The 12,899-nt window shown below is 39.3% G+C and overlaps 1 protein-coding gene across 4 annotated transcripts in view; it reads left to right on the top strand.

The window, feature by feature from the left end:
- The window catches only part of WDPCP (WD repeat containing planar cell polarity effector), a 160,307-nt gene that overhangs the window by 103,710 nt on the left and 43,698 nt on the right, over positions 1–12,899 (top strand). For all 4 annotated transcript variants that reach the window (XM_075749668.1, XM_075749669.1, XM_075749670.1 and 1 more), the window contains exons 16-17: positions 3,521–3,584; positions 9,423–9,525. In XM_075749668.1, the coding sequence (XP_075605783.1) occupies positions 3,521–3,584; positions 9,423–9,525 (167 nt within the window). The remainder of the gene's footprint in view (positions 1–3,520; positions 3,585–9,422; positions 9,526–12,899) is intronic.

The raw sequence follows: 12,899 nt of genomic DNA, 5'->3' as shown, positions 1-12,899 counted from the left end.
TTGTTTTCTTGTCCATACAACAGGCGTACGAATAGCCATCTTTTTAAATTTTTGTAGGGTACGTAGAAAGGTTGCATAAGTACATATAATAATATTATTATTTTATTATATGAGAATTTGAACTTAATATTGTATGTGCTAAACAGCTTGCAGGGAAATATTTTTCTATCTGTCCTATATGGTTAATCATGGTTTGAGAGTTTTAATCTTGAAGGTCATATTTCTGTTGGCTATCACTTTGACCAAACAAGTGGCTGAACTTCATGGTTTACAGGCAGATTTCCTTATCTCTCTTTTTCAAGAGACATATAAGTCTTGATTGCTGAGTTATTGTGAAGGAAGCAATAAGTAACAAGGTGGGGGAAGAGGCAGGAAGACATTCACTTCAAGAGCAGTACCCTGTAGATGCCATGTTAGAAAGCAAATATTGTACCTTGTCATTTAGCATGAGAACAAAAGGGAGGGTGTTTTGCTAGGGGGCTGGTTTGTTTGAGGAGCTGATAAACTGTAAGTGAAGTGTGGTAGCAATAGCAAGAGGTCTTCCCATGACAAAACATGCTTATAAACCAGACATTATTACTTTGAGGTCGGTCTTATGCTGCACAGGACTCTCTCTGATTGTTCCTGGAGAATCAAAACAACACAACTTCCACGCCAAAGAGACTCAAAATAACAAGTACCTTCTAGAAAAGCTAGTTTAAAAAAACCTGGACGTTCTTGACTGATTTAATACTGTTTGCCTAGGTAATGCAAACTTGTCACTCTTGTTTGAAACCTCCAAGTTATTTTAAAGCAATTCCATTTCTAATAATTTATGAAGTATCTGTGATTGTTATTTTCAGGTGTTTTGTTTTTTGAAGAGCATTTCTTGGATAGTCTTTTTTCCCCCTTTTTTTCTCTCAGTACAGATCTGAAAATAATGAGCTAACTTCACAGTTTTATGAATAGGGGCCATAATGAGACTGAAGTATGTATGTTGATTAAAGGGAAACAAAATGAAATCTTTGTGAAACAGCAATGAAATGACAGCTCTAAGGCCATGATTCCATTCTGCAAGTCAATCAAACGAAAAAGTTACTTTACATTTTTTGTTTGCAGGCATTTTTGCCTTGGCTAAAGCAAATCTTATTCAAATAGTCTGTGTAGTTATAACTTTGGAAAAACAAAATAATGATGCAGACATTCTTTTTAGCTAGTCATATAGCCGGTTCCTGTTCAGTTTCCAATTTCTCCTCTACGTACTAAGAATGTATATTTAATCCATAATTGAAAAGAAAAATGTGCTGGAAAAAGATGCACATGATAGCTATTCAAGATACACATATTTAACATTTGTCTTAATTGTACTTATTTGTCTTAATTAAAGCATAGCTTCAGAAGCAGCATTACAACATAATGTATTTTAATGGATAATCCTTCGTAGAAAGCATGTTGAAAAGCTTCAGATACACAAATGTGCATGATAAAACAATGGTGCACTGCCTGCTCCCCAGTGATCAAGAGGTTAACCTTAATTCATCTCTTCCCCTCCCTTAAACAGGTTCTGTGAGGAGGGCTGCAAATTAGTGTTTAGGAGACACAGCAGGAAGATTAGCTTTAGGGAGGAAAGGACTCCCCACTCCAGCTCTTAGGAACCTCACCTGGAGAGTGCATTTCCTTTTCTACTTAAGCTAACGTATTATGCCTTCTTGTCACGAATGTTATTCCTTGAGGAAGAGTCCTCGCCGGCTCTATCTCGCAATCTGCTGAATCATTCCAAGTGTGCGGTAGAAGAGAAGAAAGGAATAAGGTTGTAGCAACAGGGAGGCAGAAAACCGCTTAAGCTTTAGCCAGAAACAGGAATCCCAGTATGGTCCATCATATGGGACTCCTTTGCCCACCAAGGGGAGGGATCGTTCTCATGTTTCCCCTGTGCTCACTCACACTGGCCTGAAGAAGAGCAACAGCATTGCCCACTGTTTCCTAAGATACCCTCAAGATACAGAACTGTATCAATACTGACATCCATGTGAGGCTGTCGGATAATACCCATTAGGCAAGCACAAGCTACACCCTTCTGACACTAAGAAATCACAATGCTGCTTTTTTCCCACTGGGGCAAAGTCATCGGCTCCTTCCCAAACTTCAAGCATCTTCAACTGATCTATTGTTGAAATTGTTAATAGGTGAAAAGGGGGAAACTTTACCAGTAATGAGTAAAATATAGAAATCATTCTATAAGGAAGCAATCTTTTACTTCAAAACTGAAATAAAATTGGGGCATTTTGATGTTTAGCATGTCTAAAAATAACCACCAAATCTATTTTTTTAGGTATTTCTAAACATTTTAAAACATGCAATAGAAGAAAATGTGTAGAGATAGAATCACTTTGTCACAGTACAGTGATTGTCACAGAGTGGTTATCTACATCTAAGAGAAGCATTAGCCCAGTACAGAATTTCCTGTTGTGATTAGCGTTTGCCAGTGCAATGTTTTATATATTCCCAGAAAGCTTCTGATGGATGGCTTGTCTCCTTCCGCTTCTGTGGAATTCCCAAGGATTGCAAACAACAGGATATATACAGCCTTCCATAGTATCTCCATCCCATGCAGGTATATGCTGTAATTGCCAGGAGATGGTTTATGGTCTCTGGGTAGGAAGAAGGTGGCAGTCCATGTCATTACAGATGGAAGGAGCTGTTGTTCAGCAAGCCCTCAACCCACCAAAGTAACGGTCTCAGTATGCCATGATACAGCCCTTCCAGGTTAATGGTAAAGGTGAAGTTCCACATCCACGCTGCTCCTGTCCTATTCTACTGCATCTCTAGGTGATACTCAGGTGGTGCCTTCTAGAGCACATTTAGAGGTAATTTTTGCTTGTGAATTTTGCTCTTTTTCCCCTTGTTTTAGCTCATTGACACAATCTTCTTTACCATATGATCTTCAGAAAACTCTCAGGAGTCTGTGCTAATACTAGGCTGGGGGAGTTAGGAGGCAAAGCAGTGTCACCCCCTACCTTTTTCAGTCCCTGGGGATTCATGACTGTTTAGCATGACTCAACTGGATTATCATCTTCAGAGAACTGTATTGAGGAATCTGTGAGGACAAAACTCAATGCAAACTTCTACAAGGACCTCTGAAGTCTTATGAGATTTGGGATTCGTCTTTTCTGTAGGGGATTTTGAGGTTTCTAACAATGTTATTAGAACTAGCATTTATCTATGTTGTGGCTGGTGTCTTTCAAAGGATCAATTCGTTATGGTCTACAGTACCTTCAGCTCCCTTCAGATTCAACTAGATCTGATGGGACTCAGCATTGAACGTAAAACTTGCTGAAGGTTTTAAACGATGAAGAAGGTTAAGGGTAGTCACTGTCCTACCTCATAGTTCTGCAATCTGAGTATGAGCGTATCAAGTTTCCTCAGTAAAGCATTGGCATCACTTTTGATGAGAATTGAAGGACTTCATCTGCCCATTAACAAAATTTGATGCAGCTCTTAAATTATCCTCAGCAAGTGACATGTTTCCTTTTTCCTGCAGGTATCAGAGATTTGAAAAAGCATTTCTGCTAGCTGTTGACATAGGTGCTCGGGACCTGTTTATGGTGAGTCATTTCTGGAGACAGAGGCTTTTGTCAGGATGTTAGTTGTCAGCTTTTGTGCACATTAAAAAGGAGCTGTGTCATTTGCAGTCTTAGACACATACTGAAGACAGAACTATTCTACCTGGTTTGCCCTTTGCCATCATGAAACTCGTCAATAGGAATGGAGTATCTTTAGAGTCATTGACATTTTTCCTAACATGGCCTAAAGGCTATTCTTTATTTTCCAGGAATTAATGTATATGTTTTTGAACTTTCCCCTTCTTCATCTGTCCTGACGTGGGTGAATGTCATCTTTCACTCTAATAAGCTTATATGTTTCTAATCCATTCCTTTAAGAAGTGCAACTGCTGAGTCCTGGACACAAGAGCTGGCCATATCTTGGGGATCCTGAGTGCCCTTAGTTTGTCTCTTAGGGTTTTGTGAAAAGTGACAAATTATGAACGCTTCTACAGGTACTTTTAAAACAACAAAGCTCAGCAGCATCAACCCAAGGGTTTTTACATTTCATGCACTCTCTGCCCCCTCCCATTTAATTAGCTACAAAAGTAAAATTAACCAGCTCTTAAAAGGTCCTCTGTGTGAGCTCTGCAGGAGGCTCTTGTTTTGTAAGATCTTGCACCACAATGTCACAGTGAGGTCAAATGGACAAAGCCAATCGTGCTTTCCTAGTCTCTCAGCATGTTGCTGCTCCACAGCTGATTTCATTGTTTTCAAAGAAACAATAGGAAAGGGGCTTGTTGAAAAAAAAAAAATGGCCCTTTGAATGATTCGTTTGCTTGACTCTTTTGCATAATGAAGACATTCTGTTGTTTAAATTAAGCTTTGACACTAGATGTTAATATCATTTATCCCATTAAGTCACTTGCCCTGCTAGTTTGATCTTGATATTTAAATTGTATGTTAAATTACACAATTAAATCCTGCTTTTATGGGTTATGAAAATTCCCTTCTAATTATATAAAAAGTTGTTTGAACCTTTTGATGTTTTTTCCATGGCTCTAATCATCTGGCTTGTTCCATCTAATTAGAAAGATGTGAATACTGCGATAAACTTTTCTAAGTATGCATCAAAAGAATGTGATGGAAATGTCAGACTTTTAGGAAATCCATTACATGCTTTATGTTTACTCTCCTTGATTTTTTCCTCTTTTTAGCTCATCTTTTTCCTTTTCTCTTTATATTGAATGTAACTTCTTCAATACAAATTTTATACCTAATCAAGCTAAGCAGTGCTGCAGACACATAGAAGATTCAGACTGTAACCTGTCTGCAGCAGGTTACAGCTTTTTGTCAGAGGCTATCCCACCATAAAGATAATAAATTCTCCCTGAGTAATTTAAGCCATTCTGGCAGAACAAATGACCCAGCATTTGGCCTGCCATCTCAAGGGCCCTCTCTCATATGGCTGAGAGCAATTCTTACGTGATCTTTTCCTCTTTCCTTCCCTCCACTGACAGCAGGACTGAGGGAGCACCTCTGTCCCAGGGTGGGCAACACCAGTGTTGGGCCAAGAGATGGGTGCAAAGCTGCTAACAAGAGAGAGGGACTGTCAGTACCTGGCTCCACAAGTTCTAATATGTCCTCCTCTCAACAAAAAGGTTCTCCAGCTTTCTTCAAGAGGAGTTTCAATGTTCACAGAAAAATTAGCTCCATCCTTTCCTACTCTGCTTTGTTTTCCCTTTCCTTTCTCAACACCTACTCTCCATTTCCCATCTCAGCAGTGCTCTGAAACATTAATATATATTTCCACATAGTTCCTGCTGGCTTACGCTGCTGTGAGATCAAGAACAGTTCTATATTGTCCTCATTCTACTCGCATTACCATTGAGATTCCTCATAGTTTTCCCTAAATTATGCAACAAGCAGCTCACACACCTGCCTCTTCAAATCCTCTGTTAACTCTCTGCCTCCTCTGGGGAAATGTCCTTTTGCTAATTCATCTCCTAAATAAGGTACTAATGAACAAACTTTACAATAAGCTAACAATGGCACTGCTGCAAGACTACTAAGTACAGGACTCAAGAAGTTTAAAGGTGCATAGGTCATAAAAAGTATTTATTTGTGCCATGGTAATTTCTAGGGAATTGGGCTTCACTGCACTAAATAGTGTGTGAAAATGAGATAACCTGTTCCCTGAAAGCTTGCAGTCCTTCTAGACATTAGTATAACAATACTATTGCTAAGCAAGGTTTGTGCATCCTTCACTTCTGCTTAACACTGAGTAATTTGTATGTATTGTTTATATAGGTCAAAATGCAATTAATAACATACAACTTGACTTTACCTATATTTAAAGCATTTATAATTATGTGCAGTACAAATAACTAATATATAGGTCAATTATTTGTACTGTTGTTTTACAGACCAACCAAATCCATTTATAAAACCTCTGATGGCTCTAAGAGTCACGCGACCTTATTCCCAGTAAATTTAATGGGATTTCAAGAAGAAACAGTAGACTAAAGAAAGATATCTGATGACATAAGCAAAATAAAAAAGAAAAAATCTATTCATTAAAGGGGAACAGAGAAGGAACAAAAAAGGAAAGGATAGAGAGGAGCAGATATAACAGAAGCTGAGGAGGACCCAAATGTTGAATACCCATCTTCTGAGACTGCTAAGGAAATATCCTGTGTCCTGGAGAATTTATCCTGAGCATCTCTTTCACTAAACACGGATCTGCAGCATTCCTGTTATTTGTTTTGAGATTGCAATGAAGTTTGAGAGAATGCTTTCTGAGGGCTAATTTCTTTCATAGAAATGAAAAAGGAAAAAAAAAAAAAAGGCTTAAAAGTTAGTCCTATATAGCGTCACTACTATGATGCCATAACAAGACACATATACACTGCTGTGTCTCTCCATAAGCTTTACCCTCACGTCACATCTAAGTCCATCAATTATTATTATCTCCTACAAAGTTCAATAAAAAAATAAAACTGGAAAGGACAAAATATCATGAACAACAGCTACATTTATTGGACAGTGACTGATCCAATCTGTGACAGAAAAGATCAAGCAATAGAAGGGTTGTTAGCTTGAAATCCTTTTGTAGTATGCTCCAGCTCTCAGCTGCTAAAAATTCAAAAGGCCATCCCACGTACCAAAGGTAGCAAAAAATGCAGGGAAAAGACACTTTAATAAAACTGTCAGATCTTGGGTGATACACTGATGAGGAAAATGCATGTTTCGAAGAAACGTTGGAATTTTGCCCAGAAATATCCTATAGACAAATTCACATCAGTGTTTCAAATGACTTCTGCTCACCAAGGGCCAGCTCTGTGAGTCACAAAGATGAGGGTAAAAAGGAAGCAGTCCAAAAAGTAATCAAACTGTTAAATGATAAAATACAGCCATTTCAGCGAACTCCTGATAAGCAGCTGGAAATTGTTTTTATTGTCACCATTGGTTTTGAGAGGGACATGATCTTTGGACTGATAAATTCTTAGATAATTGTGTGAAAAAATCTGTAATGAATATTCAGCTAATTTAATTCTTTTTTTTTTTTCTTTCTGTCATTCTTTAAGGCACCCTGTAATCCAGTGTTTCTTCTTTCTCTTTTATTTATTTTCTAGTTTTATTCTGCTCAGGGAGTTATAAATTCTTAGAAAAATCCAATTTTACTGGCTGATTTGAATGAGGAACACCTAAATTTAATCTGAAATTGTCTAATTAGGAGGTTTTATATCTTTCATCTTTTCTTTCTAAAAGAAAGATGTCTTGTTTAGAGATAGAGACGGACTGATTTTTTAAAAAAAAAAATCTTTAGACAGCAACATGAGGAATCACGAAGAAAGCCTCTTACCAGCCTACTGTTCTATCCTTATTTCTTACAGGGCCCCTGTTAGTTAGCAATGAATATGTAGCATCTTTACATTTCTTTACCCAAAACAGAAGACGGGCAAAAAACAAGATCAAAACAGACGTTTTGACACACACAGCATGCACAACCTCTTAGCTGAAAGAACTTTGTCATTTTCTGCAGTTGTTTCCATCCCCTCCCCAAGTTTATTACTTAAAATTACATTGAAGTATACAATAGTTCTATTAGTTTAAACTACAAAAAGACAGTCATTAAGCAGTCAGAATGTATTTTAAATTAGTGAACACAATCTGCCTATACAGTCCAATCTTTGTAAGTTCAGACTTGTTCAAGAGCCCTTAGGTTTTCTATTGTTATCTAAATAAGCTGACAATATCTACTGTTTAATCTTCATAGAAATCATACCTTGCGACTCAGGCCCTTTTCTCCTGACAACCATGTTAGACCTACAAAGAGAGGAAGTACAGAGTTTGCAACAAGTTCGTAACACATTACTTTGCTCCAAGACACTTGCATATTTTTTAAGTCACACCTGTGTTTGTAATTAGAAAATGGTGCTGTCTCCTGCAGACTGTTGGGATCCTGCAAGACAGTACCAGGTTTTCCTGCGTAATCAGTCTCAGTTTCCCTAACATTCTCAGTTTGCTTCTTATTTTTGTTTTATTTTTTTATTATTATTATTAACTGAGGGCATAATAAAAGCAGCATCTTTTTTCTCCTAACACTATTATTCTCACTTTTTTCATCTAGCTTCTCATTCTAGAGCAAGGTCACTTTTTTCCTGTAAGAGTTTCTGTCATATTGATGAAGGTGGCAGTAAACTCACACTGAGAAGGACAGTTTCACTTGAAATCTTCTGTATTAGTGAGAATATAGTTGCTTTAATGGTATGCAGAGGTCAGTATTTCCAGAAAACACTCCTTTTCCCTTTAAATTCCTGCATGCTGGTAGATTGTAGAACAATGGCCAGGAGTTACTTAAATGTTTGGATATCAAATGGCATCTTTAGCAAAGAAGTGGGGAAAAAACCCTTTGCTGACTGTTCTTGGGTTTCCCTCACTTCATATGTCTCAGTTCGTGCACAGAGCAGCCTGTGGCTGTGACACCAAAGGAGAAGGGGATTAATTGTCTCTTTATTAATGGTCAAGGATGAAACTTTACTTCAAGAGCCAAAACCAAGAAAAGTGAGACTGTAATTTGTCAGCGAGAATATATTCTCCCACAAATTGTGCTGTATGTAGTACAGGTGATTTTCACCTCAGAGGTTAACACACAATAAAAAGCCTTGCAATTCAGCATGTAATGATATGCTTCTGCTGCAGCCCTCTGATTTTTAACCCTAAATTAAGGACTAGGTCCAGAGTATTGGCAATTAGCCATGCTAGACAACAACATTTTTGGAAAGCTCCTTGTGGTCCAAGAGTGACTCAGGAATCGTGTCACCTGCGTGGGTGTTAAAACCATTGAGCAACCATTGTTGTTCCCATTACCTCCGATATCAGCACAAGGAGGATCACCATCACCTTACTCAAAGAAGAGTAAGTGTAACATGACAGCCCCCAAACAAAAATTACTCTCGAAAGAGCTTTACCTCAAAACTCATGTACTAGATGGAAAGCTTAAGACACTTCAAATAGGGTCTGTCAGCCAGAAGAGTTCCAGTACTTCAGATCTGATTTACCCAGAGCCACTTCCTATCAACCTTCTTTTAATTCTTGTTGCACCAACAGAAGTTACCTTAAAAGCAGACAGATTGGTTTCTTTCATACACTGAGTCAATAGCTTCACTTTTATCAGTGCATGATTGGTCAGTGTTTTATTCATTGCTGTATTCAACAGCACAAGAAAGATAATAAATTTACATTGGGAGGGAATTAAAATGTAATGGTAGGTTCATCAGTTCCATCTGTGTTTGTGATCTAAATAATAAAAGAACCTCTTTCTTTCAAAATCCCTTTTGTTACTCCTGTGAGATTCATTTTAGATTAATCTTTTTTTTCTCTCTTTTATTTCCAAAGGACATCCATTACCTTGCACTAGATAAGGGTGAATTGGCACTAGCTGAAGTGGCAAAGAAAAAGGCTAATGACATTGATGCAGAATCAATAACTTCTAGAATTGGTAAGAATTAATGGTGTTTAAAAAGCCCTTTTTCTTTTAATCAATACTTGTCCTGTACAACACCATGTTATATTTGTAGGGGTTATTGTTTCGATTGCATTGTTTTCTTTGAAAATGAGACATTATTTTTATTCATAACTAAAGAGGGAGGCTTATAAAAATAACATAGCTTTGCCTTTCAGTACCCATATGAGGATTGTGTCAATTCAATAGCTACGAAGCAAAAAAGATTTATACTATGGCTATATAGAAAAGTTCAGGCTGTCCAAACTGAACTGACTGCAAGAGGTAAGGAATCAAATCTGAAAATCTTTGGTTTTACCAATATTAAAGGCCAGGTGTAGCAATCTCATTCACCTCTAAATATTTGCTTGTGCATACTGCATCAGTAACTGGAGTCACATCATGAATACTTTGGCAGCATTTGAATGAAACATTTACTGATGTGACCACGGGCTCAGATCCTGGCTTTAAAAGTAACAGCTTTGCATGAAGTGGGATTCTTGCCCTTCCATAAGGAATATCAATGCAAAAATTGCAGCGTTAGACTAATACCTCAAACACAGACAACTTTTCAGGCAGGGAAACTCATAACTCAGTCACTGTCTCCTTGTATTTCCTCTGAATTGTCATGAAGAGATGTATGGAAATACATAAACCATTCTGATTTTGGGCCTATAGCATGTACCAAGCAGAAGGGGTCTCAGTCTAGGTAGCTGACCTCCAGCAGAGAGAAAGTAGGCAAAGGGAAAGAAAAGAACACAAAATGTTTGTACAAAATATGCACAGTACTGTTTTACTTATTCTATTGCATCTTTGAATATTAGAGGAAATCACTGAGCTTTTGTCTTTGTCCCATGCCAAGAAGTAGAATATGATTAAAACTCAGGAGCAGTCACAAAACCTTTGAAATCTTGGGTAACATAGGATTCTTTTAGAACTGTACATCTCAGTGTTTACTCAGAGCATATAAGCAAATGCCATTCAAATATAAAGAAAAGCAGAGAGGCAGTATGTGCATTTATGTGGCTATTTCTATATATGGAATGAATCTATGACTTTCAAGGCTATGCAATACAGTATGACCTCCTTCCCTCTCCAGCAGAGTAGAAATCAAGCAGCACCTGTCCTGAACTCTTCAGAGTCTTTTATTTTCGAGCTTCAGTCACTTTGAGCATTTTCTGCACCACAACTGGGCCTGTGGGCAAGCCCTTTCATCAGTAGAATTGCCAAAAATGACATTTGTTTCAGTCATCTGTTACTGGGCACTCTTTAAAGTGTACAGTTGCATCTCCCTTGCTTTCTCTTCTCTTACTTCTTAGGTAGGTAGTTGTCCTCTGCACCTAATATAACTAAGATACCTAAGACTCGTATCTGATCATTATCTATTCTCTTACACTTAATCCAGAAAATTTAAGCCTTAATCTGTGTCTTCATTTAATTCCTTGCAAACTAATGCTATTACTAGATTTCTGAAGTTAGGCTATTTTTAAGTTTACTGAAAGCCTTATATAGTGTTATATACGCGCAGGGCAGAATAGGGAAGAAACCTGAGGTGATCACAAATCAGAGGGGCTGTGTGCTAGTAAGATTCTTCAGTCTGCTCCACAAGGTGCTGGGAAGCACATCTGAAATGCTTCTATACCAATGCATGCAGCATGAGGAACAAGCAAGAAGAGCTAGAAGCCTTGGCTCAGTCCCAGTGCTATGACGTCATTGGCATAAGTGAAACCTGGTGGGAAGAGTCCGGTGACTGGTGTGCTGTGATGGATGGTTACAGGCTCTTCAGAAGAGACAGGCAGGGCAGGAGAGGTGGGGAGCTGGCGCTCCATGTAACAGAGGGGCTGGACTTTACGGAGCTGTCAGTCGGCGATGACATGGTTGAGAGCCTCTGGGTAAGGATTAAGGGACAAGCAAATAAGGGGGATGTCATTGTGGGAGTCTGCTATAGACCACCCAGCCAGGATGACACCACTGATGAATTATTCTTTAAGGAATTAAGAGAGGCCTCTAGATCAACTGCCCTTGTCCTTATGGGGGACTTCAACTTGCCAGATGTCAACTGGAAACACCACACAGCTGATACCAGCAGGTCTAGGAGTTTCCTGAAACACCTCGATGACAACTTCCTGGTACAGGTATTAAAGGAGACAACGAGGAAAGGTGCCCTCCTAGATCTGTTACTTGTGAACAGAGAAGGTCTCGTGGGGGAAGTGGCGACTGGTGTCCGTCTTGGCCATACTGACCATGAAGTGGTAGAATTTAAAATCTTTGGCGACAGGAGGAAAACTGCCACCAAAACTTCAACCCTGGATATGGGGAGAGCAGACTTCAGGCTGCGCAGGGAACTAGTCAGTCAGGTCCCCTGGGAAACTGCTCTTGAAGGCATTGGGGTCCATCAGTGCTGGTCACTTTTTAAGGGCAACCTCCTAAGAGCTCAGGAACAGGCGATTCCAGAATGCCGCAAGTCAAGCAGGCAGGGCAGAAGGCCAGCTTGGCTGAACAGGGATCTTCTTCTAAAGCTTAGGCAGAAAAAGAAAACATATGCCCGCTGGAAGCAGGGTCAGGCAACATGGGAGGACTACAGGGATGCTGCTCGCCTTTGTAGGGAGAAAATTTGTGCGGCCAAAGCTCAGTTAGAGTTGAAGCTGGCCAGTACTGTGGGGGACAATAAAAAGGGCTTTTTTAAGTAGGTTAATAACAAAAGGAGGACCAGAGAGAATATTGGCTTGTTACTTGACGAGAATGATCACCTTACAACCAGGGACATAGACAAAGCAGAAACATTTAATGCCTTCTTCACCTCTGTCTTCAACACTGATGACGGGCTCTGGGACCCCAGCTGCCCTGAGTTGGAGGACCATGACTGCGGTAACGATAAACTCCCAGCTGAACCCGAACTTGTGCGGGACTTGCTCCACCTGGATGCATACAAGTCCATGGGGCCCGATGGGATTCATCCTAGGGTGCCTCTAGCTGGCTGATGTCATTGCGAGACCTCTCTCAATTATTTTTCAACAGTCTTGGGAATCTGGAGAGGTCCCCGTTGACTGGAAGCTGGCAAACATTGTTCCAGTCTTCAAGAAGGGCAAGAAAGAAGACCCTGGTAATTACAGGCCTGTCAGTCTCACTTCAGTGCCTGGTAAAATTATGGAGAAAATTATGCTGGGAGTTATCGAAAAACACCTGAAGGACAACACAGTCATTGGTCACAGCCAACACGGGTTCATGAGAGGAGGGGCCTGTTTAACAAACTTAGTTTCCTTTTATGACAAGGTCACCCATGTAGTTGACCAAGGGAAGCCAGTTGATGTCATTTTTTTAGATTTCAGTAAAGCTTTCGATACTGTCTCTCACAGTATCCTGGACAAAAT

Source organism: Balearica regulorum, chromosome 3, assembly GCF_011004875.1.
Source record: "Balearica regulorum gibbericeps isolate bBalReg1 chromosome 3, bBalReg1.pri, whole genome shotgun sequence".
Lineage (NCBI taxonomy): Eukaryota > Metazoa > Chordata > Aves > Gruiformes > Gruidae > Balearica > Balearica regulorum.
The sequence above is the reverse complement of the archived record's forward strand: the minus strand, read 5'-3'. Positions and strand labels throughout refer to the sequence as shown.